Raw genomic sequence first — 26,122 nt, 5'->3', positions numbered from 1 at the left:
CATGGATCAGTCCAGACGCCCGCCCGTTTCTTTCTGGGAGTCCGCTCGTCTATTATTATTATTATTATTCTCTTTTTCAGATTTCTACGCCACAGTTGCAGCGTTTTCTTCGCTCTACCATTGTTTGTTGTTTTTGGTGGCTTGTTGCCATACCACTTGCTGTTATGTTTGTTTGTCTGTTTCTTCTGAAGGTTACTGTTTGATCTGGCCTCTACGATGCACTATGCTCAGTTTGAGTTTGGAAATTTTGGGGGTGGCATTTGTGATGCTTGGATTCTGTATTCTGCTTTGATATCTCATATACTGATGGATCGCAGGTGGCACACTAGTATATCTAGGGGGTGTTTCAGTTTTCTCTCTGACTCCATCTGCTGGAGGGGAGGCATAACCCAGCTGTCTGGACTGATCCATGGTACTACAGGAACGAAAATTAGCAAAGGTAAGAACCTAATTTTCCTATAGTCCGCAGAGCGGGGTACACCGGAGAGGATTCCAACATAGATTTCACAGCAGAGGTCCACAACGTGGTTACTCACAATGACTGAAGACAAGAAGATATGGTCGAAGATATGGCAGCTGAGATTCAATGCCAAGAAGTGCAAAGTCATGCATATGGGGAGTGGAAATCCGAATGAACTGTACTCGATGGGGGGGGAAAGGCTGATGTGCACGGAGCAGGAGAGGGACCTTGGGGTGATAGTGTCTAATGATGTGAAGACAGCGAAACAATGCGACAAGGCGATAGCAAAAGCCAGAAGAATGCTGGGCTGCATAGAGAGAGGAATATCAAGTAAGAAAAGGGAAGTGATTATTCCCTTGTACAGGTCCTTGGTGAGGCCTCACCTGGAGTACTGTGTTCAGTTCTGGAGACCGTATCTACAAAAAGACAAAGACAAGATGGAAGCAGTACAGAGAAGGGCGACCAGGAAGGTGGAGGATCTTCATAGGATGACGTACGAGGAGAGATTGAAGAATCTAAATATGTACACCCTGGAGGAGAGGAGGAGCAGAGGTGATATGATACAGACTTTCAGATACTTGAAAGGTTTTAATGATCCAAAAACAACGACAAACCTCTTCCGTAGGAAAATAATCAGCAGAACCAGGGGTCACGATTTGAGGCTCCAGGGAGGAAGATTCAGAACCAATGTCAGGAAGTATTTCTTCACGGAGAGGGTGGTGGATGCCTGGAATGCCCTTCCGGAGGAAGTGGTGAAGACCAGAACTGTGAAAGACTTCAAAGGGGCGTGGGATAAACACTGCGGATCCATAAAGTCAAGAGGCCGCCAATGAAGAGTGGGTGACTCGCCAGAATGATGGCTATTGACACAATACCCTTATTAAATAAACATACACATGCTTACTGTGACTCCTACATCGCTCTAAGCTTCAACAGCAAGAGGTAATGGAAAAAAGGATTTGCACTCATAAAGAGGGGAGTAGCTGGCTTGTTACGGCGGTTACTACCCCAAACCAAATATGCCTGATACTTCACTTTCAATGCATATACAGCATAGCTCTCTGCTTCAATGACAGGGGAGAAGAATAACTGATACTTCACACATCCAGCAGAGCTCTCTGCTACAACGGCAAAGGAGAAGAAAAAGGGTTCGCACTCAAAACACGGGGAGTAGCTGGCTTGTTACGGCAGTTACTACCCCAAACCAAATGTGCCTGATACTTCACTTTCCATGCATATCCAGCATGGTTCTCTGCTGCATCGGCATGGGAGAAAGACTGATACATCACGCATTTCCAGCATAGCTCTCTGCTTCAACGGCAGGGGGAAAAAAAAAAAAAAAACAAAAACAAAAACAAAAAACTGATGCTTCACGCATATCCTGCATAGCTTCAACGACAGGGGTGAAGAAAAAAAAGGATTCGCAATCACAAAGCGAGGAGTAGCTGGCTTGTTACGGCGGTTACTACCCCAACCAAATGTGCCTGATACTTCACTTTCAATGCATATCCAGCATGGCTCTCTGCTTCTACAGCAGGGGAGAAGAAAAAAAAAACCAACAAGAGCTGTACAACATAGTCTAGGTAAAACAAATAAGCATAGGTGTAGCTTGCTTATCGCGGCGGTTACTGCCCCTACTACCCTTAACTAATCAAGCTAGATATTTCACTTGCATGCAGCTCCATCACTGCTCTCTACATTAATGGTGGGGGTGGAAGGGGAATAGAACAAGGAGCTAAGAGTAACAGATAAGAATGAGAGAAAAAATGTGTGAGGCTTGCTGGGCAGACTGGATGGGCCATTCGGTCTTCTTCTGCCGTCATTTCTATGTTTCTATATGTTTCTATAAGAAGTTCCGTAGAAAGCCTCGGGAAGCGAGGCAGACAGAAGTCCGGGTGAAAGGCCCTCCGAGGAGCGGCTAGCCAAGAGACGAGGAAGGGCCCCCGAGGAGCGGGTACCCAATAGTCTCACACCACAGAAGCAGGAACCGGAACAAATGCTGAAGTGAGAGTAGGTAGATTCAGCAAGATGAACTCGTTGCCAAGTCGTCGGCTATCTGGTCCGGCAAGCTTAAATATCGAAGATGAGTGATGTCATCTGATGGGGACACCCCCGAGGTTCCCGCCATGACGTGGTTAAAGCAGGTTGGGGAGTGTGCGCTCCTAGGGAACCCTGAGGGTAAGATGCGGTCGGCAGCGTCCATGCTGCTCAGGTGGGCCCGGGAACGGAGGCCGGAAGGCCGGCGGTAGCTGGCAGAGGCCGCGAGTTCGCCCAACGGAGACAAAGAAGTAAAAAAAGAGGTGAGCAGCAGAGGTCGCAGCTGTCTGCGGCCGCGGAGCGTAACACAATGTAAGATTATTAGCTCCCTGTTGAAGGTTCCCTGCATTAATGACTGCAAACCTTCTGTTTGCATAATTACTATTTGCTTTCCAACAGAGCTATACGTTGAAGTGTTTAATATATATAGCATTAAAAAGACGTAAACAAAAAAGTAGTAGTTTGCTGTTTCTGTGAGTTAGACATCAAAATTATATGATTTGTTCTAGGCATCTCATAACATCGGAATTGCTATGGACACTCCACAAGGCTTGATCGTTCCTAACGTGAAGAACGTTCAGCTCTGTAGTCTTTTTGACATTGCTGCTGAGCTCACCCGCTTGCAGAATTTGGGATCTATAGGGCAACTAGGAACCAAGGACCTTACTGGTGGGACGTTCACCCTTTCTAACATTGGATCGGTGAGTAACAGAACTCTTGGCGTCTCTAAAACATGGGAGAGTGGATTGTGAAGAGTCTGTGATTGCGTGTCTGTGTGTGTAAAGCACTATCACTAATATATCCCCAAACTAACTGATAGTTTCCATTCAGTGTCAGTGGAAGCCAATATCTGTTTTGCCCAGTCTGTCTATCATAAATATTCTTATGGAAAATAGTGTACGTATAACATTTATAAAAACGTTTTTCACTTTTACTTATGCCAGGGTACTTTTCATAGATACTCTTTACATTGACTACTGATCAGTGGTCTTACGTTAAAAAGATCCAATGGCAGAACAGATTATAGTGTGCCAGTGAGTGTTACAACCCTACATGTGCATTTAGATAAGAGAAGCTGATAGAGAGGATAGTGAGCCACTGCATGTGCAGACAGGAATGTGAAAAGAAGGAGAGAAGAAAAAGCACTTTTTTGACAATACAGCCAGTTATATTTAAAGCCCTAACTGAGGTGGTCGTATTTATTCATACTTTTACACTGCTCGTGTTCAGAGTTTTGAAAATCCACTCATCTGGGGTGAGTGAATTTTTCTTGACTGGTGAAACAGCCCCAGGAGCAGGTAGCATCGCCGCCTTTGACCCCAGTCGGAGTCCAGGCACCAGCGGTAACCCAGGAAGAGAAGGGTGCAGCAGCTTTCCACCCCAACCAGGGCCTAGTAGGTAGTGAAGGCAGGCCCAGGAGGAGAAAACGTCTTCAACCTCAGTGGGAGCCTTGGGGCAGGGAGGGGAGGGGAGGGAGAAGTGTGGAGAGAGCTGTGGGGAAGGGAGGGGAGAGCCAGCACCCTGAGGCAAGCGCCCACTCTCCTGGGCGCGTGATTCAGTATGCAAATGAGGGCCCGCGGTAATAAGGAGGCGCTAGGGACACTAGCGCATCCCTAGCACCTCCTTATTGGCAGAAGCGGCGGCTGTCAGCGGGTTTGACAGCCGACGCTTAATTTTACCGGCGTCCATTGTCGAACCCGCTGACAGCCACGGGTTCAGAAAACAGACGGCGGCAACATTGAGCATCTGTTTTCCAACCCGCGGGCTGCAGGCAGATTTTTGTTTTTTTTTTAAGATTTTTTATTTTTTTTTATTTTTGAGGCCTCCGACTTAATAGCGCTGTGATGTTAAGTCAGAGGATGTACAGAAAAGCAGTTTTTTCTGCTTTTCTGTACACTTTCCCAGTGCTGGCCGAAATTAACGCCTGCCTTTGGGCAGGCGTTAATTTCTGAAAGCAAAATGTGCGACTTGGCTGCACATTTTACTTTCTGTATCGTGCGGGACTAACTAATAGGCTCATCAACATGCATTTGCATGTTGAAGGCGCTATTAGTTTCGGGGGGTTGGATGTGCGTTTCCACGTGATATTACCCCTTATTGTATAAGGGGTAATGATAGCGCGTGGAAAATGCGTGTCCAAACGGGGGCTAACTGTGCGCTCGGCCTGAGCACACCGTACTGAATCGGCCTGTTTGAAAGCAAATTATAGGAGGAAATATATGGCAAGTGTATTTTGTCCTTGGTGAATAAGTCTTGGATTGATTTTCAAATCCCCAAATATGTTTTTACATTATATTTCATATTTTAATTCTTTACTTTCAGCCCTTTGGAGTCAGGATGTTCCTATTTTCATAATATATGTCCTTGATGTTTTAGAGTAGAAGCTCAAAGGGTAAGGAGCTTCCATAACTCACTGTAAAACTGTCACCTCCTCAGCTTTATTCTGACTTGTATCATAAGAAACTGAAGTTTACCACAAGGCAGCCTTCTGGCCCACTAATGAGTCGTCATGTTCCCCCTCACTCCCTGGTTCATATCCCAGATAGTTGTGCAATATATTTTGTGTGTCATGTACAAACAAAGAAGACTGGAAAAGGGTACTCTGTGGCATGCACACAATTTTCAGAGATGTTCTTTACAATAAACGCAAATTTCTGAAATATGTTTGGAAATTTGTGCTCATTGTAAAGAGTGTCAGAGACATGAAGAAGCTCTTTTTGTGCATATGTGTATGTTAGAGAAAGAGGTCAATGTATGTGTGTGTGTGTGTGTGACGGGAAAGAGTTAGTTGTAGATGGGTCTTGGCGCAAAGAGGAGGCTGTTTGTGTGTGTGCATTTGAGACAAAGCTAGAATTTGTTTGCATGTGCTGGTGAGAAAAATGCTGCTGTTCGTATGTGCATGTGTTGCAATAGAGGAGGGGAGTGTGTGTGTGTGTGTGTGTGTGCTAGAAAGGGAGCGTCTGTCCATATACGTGAGCAAAGGAGTCAGTGTGTGTTTATGCCCTTTCTGACTTCTGTCCATGTACTTTTTCAGCTGATGCACGGCAGATGAAAAATAGGCTTTTGTGTGAACTTGGATGCGAGAATGGATGCTCTCTTGCTGCATCCAATATAGTCAATAATACCATACAACTTACACAAGTAATGTTCCTGACAACAGAAAGTTACACACAAGTTAAAAAAAAAATTAAAAAAAAATAAAGACAGAAGGAAATCAGCATCAACATAAAGCATTCTCCAGCATTTCCTGTGGAGAATATCTAAAAAAAAAAAAATTGCAGAGATAAAAGATTGCATTTTAACCCTGTTCATATTGACAAATGTATTCAACTGCACAGTCAAACAGAAAGTTACTGTTTATATGGATTGTAATTAAATTGTGTTGCTTTCTTTGTTTTAGATTGGTGGCACTTACGCCAAAGCAGTAATTCTCCCTCCTGAAGTAGCTATTGGAGCTCTGGGGAAGATACAGGTCAGCTGAAACTTAGGTCTAACTCTTCCCTTCCCTAACTTGGTGTTCTGTTTGATTTAATGGACTGAATCCCTTTTATCAGTAGTAGATTAGTAGTACCTGGATTTCAACCAATGGGGGGATCTTTTGCTGAGCTAGCAAGCAACCGTTATTGACCACTTAACAGGGGAAGTTTCCTAAAACTCCACCATCCTTCATACACCCATGCCTATAAATGAGAAATCGCCTCTTTTCCTAAGGTGAGGATCATGTTCGGCTGAAGGCTGAGATAAGACATGAGTCTGTGTCCTGGAGGGAGGGACGATAGCGTAGCCCATTGATGTGTAGTGTTGTTTCTGTCCTGCTCAAAGATTTTCACTGGTATTTTAGTAGATATTCGGGCATCTGGTGTAGGAAGAGGGTTTATGTTCTTATGTTTAAAACAATGGCTGATCGATACAAATGAGCAAACTGGAAAGAAAGACTTTGTACAAGACATTTTGTACAGTTTTCTTTGTACAGGATATTTTAGCACATGAATGAAATCCAAGTAACCATCTCAGCTGAAAAATAAATCCCTTTCTAACAACATGTGCTCCTGCTGGAAGTGGGTAGATTGGCAACACGTGACATGCATCATGTTGGCACAGGCCTGGGTATAATGTGGCATTGGTAGAGCAGGCCTCTCACCCATGCCACCATGCCTCAACAAGGCCTTCCCGGAGCCACTTTCAGATGTGACAGCAGAGTTCAGGTGTCCGCTAATCCTTTAGTACCTCTGCTATGGGGATTTTTGTGAGTATGTCCAATAGTAACTGAACTGAGACCCAAGCTGGAAGAAATATAAATGACAGAACAATCAGGGTTTCCAAAATTGTTTATTTTAGATTCTTTCTCTTAGTCAATGCTTCTCCTTTCCCATCTTATTTGCAGGTCCTTCCTCGATTTAATAATAAAGGTGAAGTAATTAAAGCACAAATAATGAATGTAAGCTGGTCAGCTGATCATAGAATTATTGATGGAGCCACCATGTCCCGCTTCTCCAATCTGTGGAAGTCCTACTTGGAGAACCCTGCATCGATGCTGCTAGATCTTAAATGAAGAAGCAGAGCACAGCCTGGCGCTTCTTGAGGTTACAGAGACGTAATTAAGAGCTGCTTTTACTAGTGACTGGTCTTCAGGTCTCTCTGTATTATGATTATGTCACCCTGTAGTTCTACATTTCAAATGGGAGCCTCTCTTGTTCTCTCAAATACAATCTAATGCAATCAGTCTACAGGAGATTGTCAAGTTTTATAGGTCATGTGTCAACCTTCGTGTGGTGCTGGGAATTGCTTTTGGCATCCCGAACTTGATACCATATGCAGTGACTGTACTGAGATGGGTCTTATAAAAAACAATAAATTTGCATATCTGCTATATGCTATATATGCCCATTTTAATTAGATACTTTTATTAGAAGGAGAGTCTTATGTCATGATTATTGCTGGCTGGAAAAAAGGGATGTTTATATTTAATAAAATGAAATATTCTCACTTGTCCAATAACACATCATCAGGCTAATTTTTTAAACGAGCGCACGTGCACCCATACAGTGGAAATACACTGGAATTTGAAATCATGCAAGCATTTGCATGTTTATGATTTAAAATACACCTACCACGCATAAGTATGCCCCTAATTTTAAGAGGTTACTTGAGCAAACCTTCTGCGCGCATTGAATTTTAAAACATGCTCGCGTGAGGGACATTCTCAGGTTTTCCAGTTAGTCCACTAGTTTGCCCAGTCAATCTTGAGAGCTTCCATCCTCTCTGGTTCTTCATCCTGCACACCTCCCTTTTCACCCAAACCTCTCACCCTGCCGTGTAAGCCCTAAAACGCGAGATCTGCAGACTTGCGCCTCATCAGGAGCAGCAGTAAAGTTATGTGGTTAACAAGCCAATGAGTGCTGTGGCCTCCGGTTTTAAAATATGGACTTATGCAAGTGTAGGCCCCACCCTGGAACATCCATGCCCTGTTCCTTTATTTTTGGCACGTGCACGCGTGTATATACACGTAAATCACGGCTTTTCAAATCCGCGTTGCTTGCGCACTGCCCACATACACGAATATGTGGGCATTTTTTGCACGACCAATGCTTTTAAAATGCTCTGTAAATAAAATCCTCTTTGTGGATCTAGCGATGTCGAGTGAGTGTTCATTTCTCCCTCTTTCTTTTTTTTTTTGTCCTTGGAATTCCTTCTACCTTAGTGTCGTGGCACAAGTAATGAGAGCGATGTTTATGTAAAGGTACATGTGCTGTAATCCTTGGGAATGGCCTCCACATCCGGTAATGTATTGATGCCAACAGGGGATGCTGTTAGATTGCGTTCTACCACTAAGGACGTGCTCTCCTTGCTCCTGTCTAGTTCCCCATGGCATGTGTTTGATGTTCTGAACAGAGGATACCCGATGGAACTGAAGGGTACGTTCAGCAATAGAACTCCGTGCTTCCAGGAAGCCTGTACTTTTAGGAGATTTGACAATTTACAAACACTAATTTTGTAATTTTTTTTTTTTTTTCAAATTTCTGCTGCAATTCTGACATATTTTAATGCAAGATTTTGACAATAAAATCATTTTTTGAGTTGGTGTGTGTGTTTTATTTGGCAACACATAGGTCTCTTGTTGGTAATGGTAAGTGCTTCTTAAGTGGATTGGTCAACAAATGCACCTGTTTCAGCAGGATGTGAAGAGTATGTGAGGCCCGATGAGAATCTGCTGTCCTGTGCCTCCCAGCTGATTGGCTGGCAGAGCCTTTAGAATAATTATTTTTATTGATTTTAGAACTCTGTAAATAGATTGAAATGCTCCTGAGCAATACATATTTTGGTGTTTGATCTGCTGTTTTGAAAAGGGGGTGGGGTGAGAGCTGATCTTCTTGTAGGTACAACAATTGGTTAGGGACACATTCAAAACCTTGTGCATGCCGAGCCGCGCTGCTCCCCCCCCCCCCCCCCAGCCCTACTCTAATCCCCGCCAAAAGTTTTATCATACCTTTTGCGCCTGCCGGCACGCGATCCTTCAACACAGCGGCAGGCTGGTGTGTAGGAGGCCACTGGCCCTGCCCCCGGACAGCCCCTTTTTGCAAGCCCCAGGACTTACACACGTCCTGGGGCTTTTTAAAATAGGCCCAGCGCGCGTAACCCCCCCCCCCCCCCATGCGTGTAAATCCTTTAAAATCCGGCCCTCTATGTTTAATGCCCCAATTCACCACATGTCACAATTTTTTAATATAAGGACCTTCATACCATCTGTGCACAGGTTACTTAGTATTTTTTTTACTTTCTAGCACATATGGCTCACATTTAATCATTGATCCACAATGTCCTATCCTCGTACTTTTTTTGTATTTTTTAAGTTAATTGAATATAAAAAGATGGAGAGAAAAAAGTACATCTCAGAAGTACTTTTTTCTCTCCACCTTTTTATATACAATTAATTAAAAAAAATATGGTATGAAGGTCCTTATTTAATATAAAAAAATTGCATGACTTGGTGAATTGTGGCATTAAAACATGAACAGTTTCAAGTAGGGATGTGCATTTGTTTTCAACAAAATAAACAATGGCAATTGTCTTGTTTTGGGAGCGCCACAAAACGGAAAAAAAAATGACAAAAGTTTGGAAAAATTAGTATTTCGTGTTAGTGCGCATTAATGGGTCTTAGTGTGCACTAACTAGTTTTCCTAATTTCGGAGTTAGTGCTCACTAACTAGAAATGTTACCAATCAGTTAAAAAGTGTCAGTTGGGGAGCAGTTTGTTAGCTAGAGGTATGGTTCTGCATTCCCATTGGTTGTCTCCTAAGTTACTTCTTTGTGTTGCAAGGTGTTATTTGCCAGTGCCTGGTAACAAATGTAAACAAACAAGTGATATAATATCATCAAGTTCTAGTCAGAATAAGCAAAAGCATGTAATGCAAATACATATTTTAAAATTTGCCAGTCCCTTTGTATTTTAGGGACGGGACCCTGGCATTTTAGGACGTGCATACTTTTAATCCTCCTGATGTCTATCTGTGTGTTTGGGTGAGGAGACAGTAAGTGGTGAGAGAGGAAATGACTAGGGTGAATGTATGGGGTGACTGGTTAGGGTGATTACTGGTGAGAGAGAAGCAGCCTGCTGTGCATGTGGGGGGGGGGGGGGAGGGTTGTCACTAGGGTTACTGTATAGGGTAACAGGTGGGAGAGAGACTGGAGTGGTGAGAGGGGATGAATGGGGTGACTGGGATGACAGATAGGAGAGATACTGATTGGGATGGTGACTGGTGAGAGAGAGGCAGCCTGGTGTGTGTGGAGGTGACTGATGAGAGGGGAAGTGACTGGGGTAACTGTATGGGGTGACAGGTGGGAGAGAGACTGGAGTGGTGAGGGAGTGACTGGGGTGACTGGAGAGAGACTGGTTGATGAGTGGTGAGAGAGGCATCCTGGTGTGTGAGGGTGACTGGTGAGAGGGGGAGTGACTGGGGTGACAGGTGGAAGAGAGACTGGTTGGTGAGTGGTGTGAGAGAAAAGCATCCTGGTGTATGGGGGTGACTGGTGAGGGGAGGAGTGACTGGGGTGACTGTAAGGGATGATGGGGGGGAGAGAGACTGCTTGGGGTGGTGATTAATGAGAGAGATGCAGCCTGTTGTGTGTGGGGTGGGATTGGTGAGAAGGGAAGTGACTGGGGTGACCATATTAGGTGATGACAGGCATCCTGGTGGGGGGGGGGGAGGGGGGAAGGTGACTGCGTTATCTGTATGGGGTGACAAGTCACCCCACATACACACACCGCTTGAATATCTGTCTAATCACCACCCCCAACTAGTCTCTCTCACACCTGTCACACCATACATTCACCCAAGTCACTTCCCCTCTCATCAGTTCCCCCCCCCCACACACACACACACATATACACACACCCAAACAAACAGACTCACACCAAAGGAATTCAAAGTATGCATTTCCCAAAATGTCATGTACCCTTTCCTAAAATACAAAGGGATTGGCAAATTAAAAATATGCATTTGCTTTTTCTGACTAGAGCTTGATGCTATTATTACATCACTTGTTTACACTTGTTACCAGGCACCAGCCATTCCCCCCCCCCCCCCCCCCCAACCCCAAAACACCACCTTGCAACCTTGGCAACATAAACAAATAACTAAGGAGATAGCCAAGAGGAATGCAAACCATACCTCTAGCTAATGAAATGCTCCCCATTTCACACTTTTTAATTTCTTGGTAACATTTTTAGTTAGTTCGCGCTAACTCCAAAATTAGGGAAACCTGAAATAAGCACCTCCCGAACCATTTAAAAAACCAAAATCAAACAGATAATGACCAGCACTGAAAATGAGACAAAAAAAAATCAGTGCACATCCCTAATTTCAAGCGCTCTTTATGTTAATATACTGACACTTGCATTTGATATAGCTAAGTCCCTTTTTGGAGTAAGTTACAGTCTCCTGCCATAGTCTGACTGCCTTCTGGACCCTTTCAGAGAGTTGCTACAGGGCCTCATAGTCTAACAAAGGCAGCCAGGGAGGGAAGGAAGGAAACAGAACATGTCTGGTGTGCATGTAGCCCTCGGAAAACTTCTCATTACAGATTTTATTCTAGAGTTACTTATTTTTTCACTCAACTGAATGTTTTGAGTTGACTGAATTATGCTTTCTTTATATCAAACTGTGCTGTCAAATAACTTGTCCTTAAAATAATTTATTTATTTTTATTTATTTTATTTTATATACCGGCAACCGTTTGCACATCGTGCCGGTTTACAAGTAACTTATAACAAGGAATATATAGGCGAGGCCTTTACAAAGAACAATATGTAACACAGTAACAAAGCAGATAACTAAATAACTTGGGGAAGGAGGGATAGATACAACAAGGGGGGGTGGGGGAGGGAGAGAACAGATACATAAGGATAAGATATATACATGGATTTGAGGAGCAGATGGTATGTACACTGGTTATATATGGAGTTATATAAGTGCAGATAAACTTCTATCTTGAGTAAATAAACTAGACCTGCTCAATGAAATCTTTGTTTTATAATATTATAAAGTACAAGGGTTGCTTCTCTTAATTCTGGTCTGTTAGAACACACAAACCTTTCTGGTTTGAGATCCAGTAGACTGGGACTTCTGTCAATTGACAAATGTTTCTCTCGTCAATGACAGGCACTGAAGGAAGAATCCAAGTATTTGGCAAGGAGTGGCTTTTGTGCAGGCACCAACCAGTGCCATCTCCCACCTCCACCCTGGTGCAGCCTCCCCAGCCACCAGCACAGATTATGCCACTGCTTGAAAGCAAAATATGTTGTACTGAACATTCTTGGAAGATTAGGTGGCTTCTTGGACAGGAAAAAGGATTTAGCTTGGTTTAGTCAAATGCTGATGAGGTGTAAATGGTGATGCAGCTAAGGGATAATGAATTCCAAACACTAATTAGGTTAAATCTTAACTCCATTAAGTTAACTGGCTCATTGGATATATTGCTTCAGTGAAGTTTATATGTTTGTTTAGCAATTTAACCCTTAGTCCTAACCACCAAAACCCCTCACCCAGTTTAGAAATTACAATTAACCATTCATCACATGTGAGAGACCTGGGGGTTCTGCTCAACAATCAACTTAACCTAAAAAAATTCATAAACAACACAACGAAAGAATGCTTCTTCAAATTGCAGGTACTAAAAAAACTAAAACCACTACTACTCCTCCGTGACTTCCGTTTGGTGTTACAATCCATCGTCTTGTCCAAAGTGGATTACTGCAACTCCCTTCTGCTGGGACTACCCGCCAACTCAATCAAACCTCTTCAGATGGTCATGAACGCCACAGCCAGGATCCTCACTAATGCCAACAGAAGAGAACATATCACTCCCATCCTTCAAAACTTGCACTGGTTACCCATCAAATCCAGGATCCTCTTTAAAGCCCTCATGATGATCCACAAGGCTTTACATAATATCTCCCCCCTCAATCTAACCTTCCAAATAAGACCACACACTTTAAACAGACCCACTAGAAGAGCATACAAAGACATGCTGTATACCCCACCTGCTAAAACCTCTTTAAGGAAGCGCGCCCTCTCCACAGCTGGGCTCCCACTCTGGAACTCGCTCCCACCAGACCTCCGCCAATAACCCTGCCCTTTGGTCTTCAAAAAGAAACTGAAAACCTGGCTCTTCAGTCAGGCCTTTTCGGACAGATAATCCCGAAAACCTGGCTCTTCAGTCAGGCCTCTTCGGACAGATAATCCCTTCGCCCTTGATCTCTCTCCCCCTTGAATCCTGCCAATGCTAAACGTCCCATTGCTCATTGTGGTTTTCCCCCATAACTCTCTCCCTTTCCCCCCCACCAGCTCGTTTCCCCGAGGCTTAGGCTTCTTTTCCCATTCATATTATTATTAAACTTACTCTTTTTAATATTATGTTATATCTACCACATTATATGGTAGTGTATTCCCTTATATTGCTAAAGTTTTCTCATATCTGCCTTAGTTCCCCGCACGTTCCTTGTTCCAATGTTACTTTTCCCCACACTGTTTTATTTCCCCGAACGTTCTTTGTTCCTATGTTTCATTGTATACGCCTCCCGGCGACTGTTTTCAGTTCCATGTAAACTGGTGCGATATGTATCCTGTACAGGAGCATCGGTATAGAAAAGTTAAAAATAAATAAATAAATATTATCAGGGATTTTGTTATTTATTCCTTATTTTTGAGATCTGTGATCATGAGCTGGTAAAACTCATCACAAGGCAATATCTGTATTTGTAATCAGAGCACAGCCTTTCAGCCCATCTCTATTCCTTTTTCTCTATTTTGGGGAGGATTCTAGATCCTGTACTTACTGGGGACTCCTAGCGGTGAGAGCTGCTTAGAGAGCATCAACTGCTTGAGGGGGTTGGCAGGAGAAATAGCGCACCTAAAGAAGGGTACCGAGTATTCCTGGTTAAAAGTAAGGTGCAGAATATGGATAGTGTGAACACTGACCAGATAATGTGCACATTATCTTTTGGATTTTTAGAAAATGACTGGAGGACATGTTAACAAATCTAGTAATATGATAGCCTTTTTTGTTTGTTTGTTTGTTGTGTTTCTCCTGTTCACAGGCAGAGAGAGCAGTGTGAAATGTTTATTACATTGCATCATCATGTGCACCACTCTGTCATATCCTGTTCCTGCTTGTTGTAACTGAGGCATGTGGTATACTTGTTATCAAGGCCAGCGTTTGGTGTGTGCAGCCACATAGAGCGCCATACTCAAGGGGGCGCCACTGCCTCCTCTCTCCCCCATCATGGTTGCAGGCAGGAGACTCAGAAATGCTGTGCAGGAAGATGGAGGCTTCTCTCTATGGTAGTAGATGAAGGATGAGCGTGCTGGGAGGAGGAGGAGGGGAGTAGAGAAAGAGAAGGGGTTACAGCTGAACAGGAAAGGAGGGTGACGAGAATTCTGGGGGGCAGGGAGAGCTAGAAAGCACCTGTTGCTGGGCACTATGCGCAGGGGAAAAGAGAGAGCAGGGCAGAGGGTACAGGGCAGGAGAAATGGATATATTGTGCTGGAGCTACCACCACAGCTGAAGAAGGGAGTGCTATGCTGGAGCTGTTACAGGGGGGAGAGAGGTGCATTTTCAGTTTTTGCACAGAGTGCCACTTAGCCTAGAGCCATCCCTGCTAATCATGTCTCATCAAACATGTTATGTGTTGTTTTTTTTAACCAGTTTTCAACTCTGCTCACTTGCACCAGCATTGCTTTGTTAATCTACAATGGTTAAGGGCACAGGACATGCAATTAAAGTGCATGGCAAGTGAAATATCATGACTAATATTGTGAGAAATGAAATGAAGTCTACAACTATTACTAAGTTGGCTGACCAAAATTATGTCACATGAACTTAGTGCTAATGGAATGCAACTTATGGACAACCGTCCAACCAAGCGAGATGAAACCCAAAGGCACAGAAATGGAAAACTATGTGTGTTTGCATCAAGGTAAGAGAGGACTCGGAAAAACCTGAAGACAGTGAGGGGATAACCTGCACGGAGCAGCAGTTACAACTCTAAACACCTGGCTGGGCCCATTTGGTCTATATCTACCGTCATTGAGTATGTTACTAGGTTGGGATAGGCAACCAATAGTAGCAGCATGTTCAACATTTAAACTCTCCAAAGAAAGTGTGGGAAGAACTTCAGACGCTGTTCGGTTGAGATGCCAGTTGTATTCTGAGAGGCTCAGTGAACACGCTTGCATAGATTACTTGGGAAATGTAAATCATACAGTGCTAAACTTTGGAACGTCATTTTTGGTCTTTATTTTTTTACATTTTCCCAGGACTTTATCAGGCTTTATTTTGAAATGGGACTCATTACTTTTCTGGGTAAATATCAGAGTTTATTTTGGTGGATAGAAGCCAGGACAATAAAAAAAATATTAAGCAGCTTCCTGTCTCTACCCCTATCCCCTGCCTAGCATGTTCGTTTCTTTCCTCATGCCCCCCCCACCCCCCCACATTGCAACAGCATTCATCCTTATGAGTGGTGACTCCAGCTACCTCCTCTCTTCTTCAGCAGCAGCTTGCTGAGGCATCAGTGCTCTGCAATACTGCACTTTTTTGTGGAGCAAGAGAGCCTGCCAGGAGGTACTTCTGGTGGGTGTGGCCCACTTCAAATGTTGCATTGATGGTACCAAGCAGCAGGCACTTGATTGGGGGGGGGGGGGAGGTGGGATTTGAAACAGAACATCAGTGGCTCTGGAAGGCAAGAACTTACACTGGGGGGGCCAGGACCTGAAACACTATAGGTGTTTTGGGCTTCACTGCTGATGGCCTTGAGACACTGCATCTGCAGATCTGGAGCTGCTCGTTAATTAGGCTAAAATTAGGGTGAAAATTGGTTTAAACCAATTGTCACTTTTGGAAAAATCCAGGAATGCATGAGTGGAAACCAATTTAAAGTGAAAATGAAGGACCCTAGTTATAAGGCTACCTGTTCAATATTGTATACAATATAAGGTGCTTTCCTTGATACATAAAATTATCAATAATGAAGGTGTAAACTGAATTGCTACAGCACTACATCTATACATTCTCTATCATCTAACAGAGGTTTGCTTAATATCCCTACTATAAGTTCTGCCCATTTGGGTGAGGTTCGTGAGAGAGCTGGACCTATATTATGGAATGAAATGCCTGAAATAAATTGAGATCATGCCATGATTATGCCTTTGATTCGAAATAAGCATTCAATTTTTTATCAGTTCCATTCCATATAATACAGACATGATTATTTTAACTTTATTTAGTTATATTTGAATGAGAGGATTACATTGTGCTTAAGAGTTATGTTTTATATGTTATATTTTACTTGCTTTTTTGTTTTAATTGTTTTTATGTAAGTTTTAGATGTTTTGTTTTATGAAATATTTTGCTTTGTTATTTTGTTATGAATGTTATTTCTTGTAAACTGCCCTGATCTATTTGGAAGGAAGGTATACAAATATTTGTAAATAAGTAAGTAAATGTAATCTACCCAAGTCAGAGTTTACATGCATAACTGTGAGGCAGAGGTTGCTGCAGTGTTCCAAACAAGGGAGCATGACAGTCAATGCAAAGCACAAGGCACAAAAAGACAAAAAAAAATCCATCGAAAACAAACCAGATATGAAGAATTTCAACTGCGGATGAAAGGGCCATTTTGCTGTGGGGCTTTTCTCGCTGCAGTTCCTTTAAATCACAATGGACTTCCGGAGACCAGTGAAGACAGACTTGGAGACAGGCCTTGTGCCACAAGGCACCCTACACAACCAGTGGGCTGATTGCGGACCATGTCGCTGACAAGCCTGGAAGAATATGAAGAAGACTTGGAAGACAGGACTTGGAGACGAAGCCTGGACCATCAGAGACTTGACTGAAGATTTGGAAGACTAGACATCAGGAACAAAAGCTGCAGGGACCGTCGAGAAACCAGGAACATAGAAGAAAGAAACATACAGGAGCTCCCACGAAGAGTGAGGAACATGAAGATCTTGCAGACGTGAAGATCAAGAACTCCGATGACTCCTGGAACGAAGAGCTGAAACAGGAACTCCAGGGGCGAAGCAACTCTTTGTGAAGGCAATGAGGAACAAACTGAAGAGCCCTTTTATAGGGCTGGCTGGAAAACATCATCAGAAAGGGCTGTGGACTTTTCCTGCTGCAGTTCCTTTAAATCACAAGCAGATATGTGCACCTAGCAGATGCCGGCAGGAGCAGAAGGAAACATAAGAACATGCCATACTGGGTCAGACCAAGGGTCCATCAAACCCAGCATCCTGTTTCCAACAATGGCCAATCCAGGCCATAAGAACCTGGCAAATACCCGAAAACTAAGTCTATTCCATGTTACTGTTGTTAGTAAGAGCAGTGGCTATTTTCTAAGTCAACTTAATTAATAGCAGGTAATGGACATCTCCTCCAAGAACTTACCCAATCCTTTTTTAAACACAGCTATACTAATTGAACTAACCACGTCCTCTGACAACAAATTCCAGAGTTTAATTGTGCATTGAGTGAAGAAGAACTTTCTCCGATTAGTTTTAAATGTACCACATGCTAACTTCATGGAGTGCTCCCTAGACTTTCTATTATCTGAAAGAGTAAATAACCGATTCACATCTACCCGTTCTAGACCTCTCATGATTTTAAACACCTCTATCATATCCCTCCTCAGCCGTCTCTTCTCCAAGCTGAAAAGTCCTAACCTCTTTAGTCTTTCCTCGTAGGGGAGCTGTTCCATTCCCCTTATCATTTTGGTCGCCCTTCTCTGTACCTTCTCCATTGCAGTTATATCTTTTTTGAGATGCACTGTGTACCCCACCTTGAATACTGTGTACAATTCTGTGTACCAGAATTGTACACAGTATTCAAGGTGGGGTCTCACCATGGAGCGATACAGAGGCATTATGACATTTTCCATTTTATTCACCATTCCCTTTCTAATAATTCCCAACATTCTGTTGGCTTTTTTGACGACCGACAATTTCAATACAATTTCAATGTGTTATCCACTATGATGCCTAGATCTCTTTCTTGAGTGGTAGCACCTAATATGGACCCTAACATTGTGTAACTATGACATGGGTTATTTTTCCCTATATGCATCACCTTGCACTTATCCACATTAAATTTAATCTGCCATTTGGATGCCCAATTTTCCAGCCTCCCAAGGTCTTCCTGCAATTTATCACAATCTGCTTGTGATTTAACTACTCTGAACAATTTTGTATCATCTGCAAATTTGATTACCTCACTTGTCGTATTTCTTTCCAGATCATTTATAAATATATTGAAAAGTAAGGGTCCCAATACAGATCCCTGAGGCACTCCACTGCCCACTCCCTTCCACTGAGAAAATTGTCCATTTAATCCTACTCTCTGTTTCCTGTCTTTTAGCCAGTTTGTAATCCACGAAAGGACATCGCCACCTATCCCATGATTTTTTACTTTTCCTACATCTACCGGTTCACCTTTATCCACATGTTTATTAACTCCTTCCAAAAAGTGAAGCAGATTTCTGAGGCAAGACTTGCCTTGGGTAAAGCCATTAAACCATGTCTTTCTACATGTTCTGTGATTTTGATGTTTAGAACACTTTCCACTATTTTTCCTGGCACTGAAGTCAGGCTAACCGGGCTGTAGTTTCCCGGATCGCCCCTGGAGCCCTTTTTAAATATTGGGGTTACATTTGCTATCCTCCAGTCTTCAGGTAGAATGGATGATTTTAATGATAGGTTACAAATTTTTACTAATAGGTTTGAAATTTCATTTTTTAGTTCCTTCAGAACTCTGGGGTGCATACCATCTGGTCCAGGTGATTTACTACTCTTCAGTTTGTCAATCAGGCCTACCACATCTTGTAGGTTCACCGTGATTTGGTTCAGTCCATCTCAATTATTACCCATGAAAACCTCCCCAACATCCTCTTCAGTAAACACCAAAGCAAAGAAATCATTTAATCTTTCTGCAATGGCTTTATCTTCTCTAAGTGCCCCTTTAACCCCTCGATTGGCACTCAGGCCGTGAGGATCACAGCAAGTTGGTGGCATTCCCAAGCATTTAGAAAACAGAAAGCAGCAGGCAGAATGCTGGGCCGCATCAGTGGCGTCTCCACCTGCCACAATTGACCAGAAGCAATGTCAGGGGTGAATGCAGCCTCTCGCAGCTTGTCCACGGGTGGCAAGCACAACAATTTGCTCTTGTCTTTTTGTGTTTCTCCTATTCTCTAGCAAAGGGTACGATATGAAATCTTTACATGCATTGAAATACATCTGCAATACCGTCACTATTGGCTGGAAGCCAATAGTGACGGGGGAGGGGGAGAAAAAAAGGGGGGGGGGAAGATAAAAAAAAAATGGATAAACTGCGTAGCTTGCTGGGCAGACTGGATGGGCCGTTTGGTCTTCTTCTTCCGTCATTTCTATGTTTCTATATCCTGTTTCTGCTTGCTGTGACTGAGACACACAGTAAACAGTCATTGAGGGCACTGCTCTTAAATGTGTGACCCATTTGAATCTTTTCTATCCAACAAAACACATACAGGCTAATGCAATACCGGGCACTCAGGCTAGCGCACAGATTAACCTGTGGTTGGATGCATATTTGGATGCACGACCATAGCCCCTTATGAAATAAGGTGATTAGTGCATCCAAAACGCATGTCTAAACCAGCGCCTAGCTAATAGTGCTAATAACCTGTAAATGCTTTTCTGTAGTTCCTCTGACTTAGTATTGTAGCGATATTAAGTTGGAGGAACTGAAAAAAGGAGTAACATACAAAAAAAACATTTTTTGTAAATGTCTTGCCAGAGGTCAGGATAGGAAAACTTCTTGCCAACTTCATGGAGGTCCCTCTAGTTCTTCTATTATCCGAAAGAGTAAATAACCCATTCACATTTACCCGTTCTAGATCTCTCATGATTTTTTAGACCTCTCTCAGATCCCCCCTCAGATGTCTCTTCTCTAAGCTGAACAGCCCTAACCTCTTTAGCCTTTCCTCATAGGGGAGCCATTCCATCCCCTTTATCATTTTGGTCACCCTTCTCTATACCTTCTCCAGTACAATTATATTTTTTTTGAAATGCAGCGACTAGAATTATACACAGTACTCAAGGTGCGGCCTCACCATGGAGCGATACAGAGGCATTATGACATTTTCCGTTTTATACAACATTCCTTTCCTAATAATTCCTAACATTCTGTTTGCTATTTTGACTGCCACAGCACACTGTGTTACGATTCCCCCTGTAGCTGTGCCACAGGAAGCATCTCACCTTTTCTGGAGGCCGCTCCGAAGCCAGGGTCTTGCCTACGAACTATCCAGGATTTGCTTTAGGGCCTGGGAGGCCTTCAAGGTCCTTGGGACCTGCCTGAGGCTTGCTTGGGTCTGTATTGACTTCCTGGTTTGGGCCACGCCCTTTTCCCTAGGGGCCGGGCCGCAGCACTTCTCCTCAGTTATAGGGCGAGCTAGGTGTGGCCCATCCTAACTCCTCCCAGGGAGTTGCCTGTCTACAGCAGTATAAAAGGATCTTCATTTCACTTCCTGTGGGCCTTCGGACCGGGTTCCACAGTCGTCTGTGTCTTCAGACTGGTCCAGGTCCTCCATGGTCTCCTTGCTTTGATGGCTTTGTGTTCAGTGTCTTCATGTTCCTTGTTCCCAGTCCTGATGTCCGCCTTTGGATTGGGTTCCACAGTCGTCTGTGTCTTCAGACTGGTCCAGGTCCTCCGTGGTCTCCTTTGCTTTGATGGCTTCGTGTTCAGTGTCTTCATGTTCCTTGTTCCAGCTCTTCCTGATGTTTTGTTTCCTGTGCTCTTGAGCCTTCTGTTCTGCCGGCTCCTTGGTTCTCCGGGTGACGCGTCTCCGTCATTGGAGTTGCCTGCAGTGGACTCAAGTCCTGCGCTCCTGAGCCTTCCTGACCTGCCAGCCCCTGTGGTTCTCTGGATGACATGGGCTCCGTCATTGGAGTCTCACCTTAGCTGGATTCCTTCCTGCGCTTGTCCTGCTCTCTGCGTGGTCTGTGACCAGCCTCCTCAGGCTGTGTAGGGCGCGCAGTGGGACAGGGTGGTCCGTGACCAGCCCTTTGGGTCCACATGTGAAGGTGGGCTGTGTAGGGTGCCCTGAGAGACAGTGCCAATGTCTACCTTCCCAGCTTCTCGCCTTGTTTGTGATGTCTTCACTTCAGCCCTCGTCTGTGATGTCTTTGTCTCAGTCATAGTCCCAAGTCTTCTGTATTCCAAGAACTCCGTCTGCCCTCGTCCTCTGTTCGGCCTGCTGCCCATTGTTGTACTCAGCGGCAAGTCCGAAAGGGCTTGGAACGGTTGGAGGACTGTTCATCAATCAACATTGCGTTGTTGGTTGTCCAGGGCATGCAGGCCTGGTTGAGGGTCAGACCTTGTTCCCTAGTCTTTGCTTCAGCCATGTCTTGCCTTGTTACCCATGCTTGCACCAGCTCACCTCCCGCGGTGTGGCTTGGTGCTCTTCCCTGGGTCATGCCATGGCCCAAGGGCTCACAACCCTGTTTGAGAGACGACCGTGCCTCCGTGCCTCGGAGAGTAACGGCCGTCGGAGGTCGCGCTCGTAACACACTGAGCCAACAATTTCAATGTATTATCTACTATGACGCCTAGATCTTTTTCCTGGGTGATAGCTCCTAATATGGAACCTAACATTGTGTAACTATAGCATGGGTTCTTTTTCCCTATATGCATCACCTTGCACTTGTCCACATTAAATTTCATCTGCCATTTGAATGCCCAATCTTCCAGTCTTGCAAGGTCCTCCTGCAATTTCTTACAATCCTCATGTATTTTAACAACTTTGAATAATATGGTAACACTGGCAAATTTGATCACCTTGCTTCTTGTTCCCATTTCTAGGTCATTTATGAATATATTAAAAAGCAGCGGTCCTAGTACAGATCCCTGGGGCACTCCACTATTCACCTTCCTCCATTGGGAAAATTTACAATTTAGCCCTTCTCTCTGTTTTCTATCTTTTAACCAGTTCTGAGTCCACAATAGGACACTATCTCCTATCCCATGACTTTTTAATTTCCTAAGAAGTCTTTCATGAGGGACATTGTTAAATGATTTCTGGAAATCCAGATGCACTATATCAACTGGCTCACTTTTATCCACATGCTTATTTACACCCTCAAAAAAAGTAACAGATTGGTGAGGCAAGACTTCCCTTGCCTAAATCCATGTTGGTTTTTATCCCATTAATCTATGCCTATCTTTATGTTCAGCAATGTTGTTCTTTATGATAATTTCTATCATTTTGCCTGGACCCAAAAAACAAAAGGGTAGGTGATCTAGGAAAGCCTAATGGTTATCATTTTGCCTGGGACAGACATCAGACTCACTGGTCTGTAGTTTCCTGGATCACCCCTGTATCCCTTTTTAAAAACTGGTGTACATTGGCAATCCTCCAGTCTTCAGGTACCATACATATTGTTAATGATAGTTTACAAATTACTAATAGCAGATCTGCAATTTAATTTTTCAGTTCTTTCAGCACTCTGGAATGTATACCTTCTGGTCAAGGTGATTTGCTACTCTGTTTGTCAATTTACCCTATTACATCCTCCAGGAATGCTGAGATTTGTTTCAGTTCTGGCATGGATATCTCTCTTATATCTTCCTTAGTGAAGACCAAAGCAAAGAAATAATTTAGTCTCTCTGCTACGGCTTTGTCATCTCTAAGTGCCCCGTTTAGCCCTGTCTTGTTTGATGGTCCAGCTGAGTCCCTCGCAGGCTTTCTACTTCGAATGTACTTGAAAAAGGTTTTATTATGAGCTTTTGCTTCCATGGCAAGCTTCTTTTCAGCTCACTAGGATGAAGCAATCTGAACGAAACAACATGCAATGTGCTCCTCAGTATATGGAGCTTTGAACAAGCTGGGATGCCCCTGTGCTGGACAGCCGTCACAACATTTAACCTCCGTTTGCAACTTCCGGGTGCATACCCCCCTGTACCCCTTCACTCAATCATTTGACTTCTCATCAGGATGTTGGTGTACAGAATTGAGCAGCGCATCTTCATGGTGCGAACCTATTGGGTCACTAATTTGTTTAAGCAATGTCAGAGTGAATTTAGGAAGAAATATGGTGTTCGTGACATACCCTCAAAGAGTGTTATTCAGAAGATGGTACGGAAACTGGAAATAACGGCATCATTGATCCCTTCTCATGGCGGAGGCCATTTGAAAATGTCGCAGTACACATTCAGTGATGTGCAATATCGTCCGGAGCAGTCACCTATGAAACCTCTGAGACGCCTAGCGCAGGAAACTGGGAGATCATATTCAACATGTCAAAGAGGAGAAAAATTGCATGTGTATCATGTCCATCGTCGTTCAGGAGCTCAAAGCGAGAGATATGGAGAAAAGTCAGATACTGTCATTTTTTCCAGGCATTTGTAAGGGTGAATGAAGGAATATCGGACATCACATAGTTCTCAGATGAGGTGTGGTTCCATTTGCCAGGTTATGTTACCTTGCAAAACACCCATATATGGGCTGCTGAAAATCCCTTTGCCACTCGCCAAAAACCACTCCATGCTCAAAAACTCTATGGTGCGCGATGTGTCGGCTGCACATCATAGGCCCCATTTTCTTTGACACCACCGTGAACACTGATGTGTACCTGGACATTTTTGAACAGTTCATGAATCAATTGGATGATCATGAGTTAGCGGTTACTTCCAGCAAGATGGAGCAAGGTGTCAGATAGCGGCAAAGAGCATGGCAAAAACTGAGTCCTTTTTCAGTAACAGGTCTTCTTCCTTTGGGGTATGCTCAAAGGAAACATCTATAGGAACAAGCCTCGCACTATGGAAAATTTTGAAGGAAAACATCCAACGAGAAATTGCTGCTATTCTCCCCCCGATATGCTCGCAAACACATTCAGGAACAGGGAGCACCGTGTTGAAATGTCTGGCGGAAAATGGTGATCACTTCCAGTATTGCACGTAATGCAAAAGATTACACATACATCAAGGTATGTAGTGTGTGTTTGGTTTTTTTTTGGTTCAGATTGCTTCACCCTAACGGAAGTTACAACAGAATATTTGGGGCCTCTTTCGAGTGAATCTCCTTGGTGTAAACTCCAGAAAATAGTGGTTAACTCTTCATGTTGGATAACATTTTATAAAGTTAGTGTAAAGAAAATAAATACAGTAGTTAGCTAGAGACGGCTCTTCTGTTTTTAATAGAATGGTTTCTGGGATTTCTAAAATCCCTTGCTCAGGCATGCAAAAGAATTATATGGAAGTCAGCAAGGAAATGTAGATTGGTGATTACTATCTTCATCTAATTTGTATCATAACATTGCTTGGCATTTCTTGGTAGTACCAATGATCTCCTGCAGCTCTGCAGCCTATGTGACTGGAATCCTTGCTGAAATGAGTTGGTACTCCAGCCTTCATGCCAAATTGCATGTTTTCACAGAAAATGATCAGTAACAGTTTTCAGGCAGACTTCAGTGACTCTGACATAAAAGACTGCACCAAGAGGTCTGTGTATCTCTGTGCTCTCTGCTGCATGGCCCATACATCTTAGCTACCTGAGGAAGACAAAGACTATAAATTTAGTACCTTGCCCAAGAAAATTTGGGATCTACAGATGCCAGTTAATCCTAATTGACATCTGTAGGGAAACCTGGTAGACTGGATGTACCATTAGGTCTTTTTCTGCCATCATTTCTATGTTTCTAATTAGAAGGGAAATGTAGTAAGAAGTGCGGTAAATAGAGTGCAGGGAAATTAATTGAGCTTTAGCAGTGTTCAAAGCCAAGCCCTCTGCCTCTGGGTATGAATTCAAAAGTTTAGCAGAATGCATATTACAGAAATACAAATGTCTCTCCTCCCATGTGTGGCTGTAATTCCTTCATTACAAGGCATTTGTAATTTTCATAATGATGATGCTTGTGTTTTTTTGTTTAATTATTTTATTTAAGGTTGAAATGAGTCATAAGGTTACATTGGAAACAGGCAGACTTCAAAGAAAACCCATCCTTGGACTTCAGGGATACAGGGCAAGCAAGCCTCAAAGCAAACCGAAGCAGGATGTGGAAGAACTCCCCAAGTATACCGACCCCCATCTAAAGAAAGAAGGTGGCAAACACCGAGGGGGAAATGCTGGGAACAGGAAGAAAAACTTAACCCGAAGCAGCCTCAAACAATGTGGCACCAATCTGTGGGCTCCAGGAGTTCCAGAGCCCACCCACCAGCCATTGCCAGAGAGGAGATTCTCAGTTAAAGAAGCCCAGAGAGTGATGAAATCTATACTGGAAAGAAAACTTGGTGATAGTAGCTATGAAGGTAAAGGCTGTGCCAACCTGGCAGTGGAGGTGGCAGAGTCTGTGAAGCAGGCAATCCGAGATCTTGGCTATGAGAGATATAAGCTTGTGTGTCAAGCTGTGCTGGGGCCTGTGTCACACATTGGATTCTGCTGCAGCAGCAAGAGTGTCTGGAGTCCAGCATCTGACACCCATGCCGAGTACCTCTACCAAAACCGCTTCCTCTTCGCTCTCTGTGTGCTGTATGCTGGGTTTTATGAGTAAAGCATGAGGATAAGAGGACAGAACACATATCTGGAAGGATGGATGAAGAAGTCAGGCTGCCTTTTGCATGATGCCTTTTTTTTTTTTTTTTAACACTTTTTCTTTTATATGGGACCATTTATGTGATGCTTAAGTGAAGGGCAGGCTGTATGTGCTGCAGCCAGGGGAGCACTCTGCTTTGTTGTGGACTCCTGTTTCCTCCAGCTACCACTTTTGTTATATGTACCAGCTTGATCCCTAGTCTTAGAAGTGAGAGACAAGCAACTTATCTCCCAACCCAGCTGTAGAATTCTTCTGAAATCTTATTAGCTCAATTGTGGGCACTGGCTCATGATTCTTAGGATATCCGGGGGTGAGGGTGCTGCAGAGGTGGTGCATTTAATCCTTGAGATGTAAGCAAGTTTAGGGGTGCAGGGACCTGTCTGCAACAGGACACTTCGTTGCCCTTCTACCTTACTTCACAATCCTAAGTCAGGAAAAGACAACATGTTCTCGGAAATAGACTTTTTTTTATTTATCAGATTTGGCAGGATTTAGCATTTTGAAA

The 26,122-nt window shown here is 43.6% G+C and overlaps 1 protein-coding gene across 1 annotated transcript in view; it reads left to right on the top strand.

Annotated features, from left to right (window-relative positions):
* The window catches only part of DBT (dihydrolipoamide branched chain transacylase E2), a 53,906-nt gene extending 45,329 nt beyond the window's left edge, over positions 1–8,577 (top strand). Inside the window, exons 9-11 of the mRNA XM_029617671.1 lie at positions 3,007–3,198; positions 5,898–5,969; positions 6,882–8,577. Coding sequence (XP_029473531.1) covers positions 3,007–3,198; positions 5,898–5,969; positions 6,882–7,049 — 432 coding nt within the window. The 3' untranslated portion in view covers positions 7,050–8,577. The remainder of the gene's footprint in view (positions 1–3,006; positions 3,199–5,897; positions 5,970–6,881) is intronic.
* The last annotated feature ends 17,545 nt before the right edge of the window (positions 8,578–26,122 follow it).

Source organism: Rhinatrema bivittatum, chromosome 10 (assembly GCF_901001135.1).
Source record: "Rhinatrema bivittatum chromosome 10, aRhiBiv1.1, whole genome shotgun sequence".
NCBI lineage: Eukaryota > Metazoa > Chordata > Amphibia > Gymnophiona > Rhinatrematidae > Rhinatrema > Rhinatrema bivittatum.
Note: the sequence above shows the minus strand (reverse complement) of the source record. Positions and strands in the feature narration are given on the sequence as shown.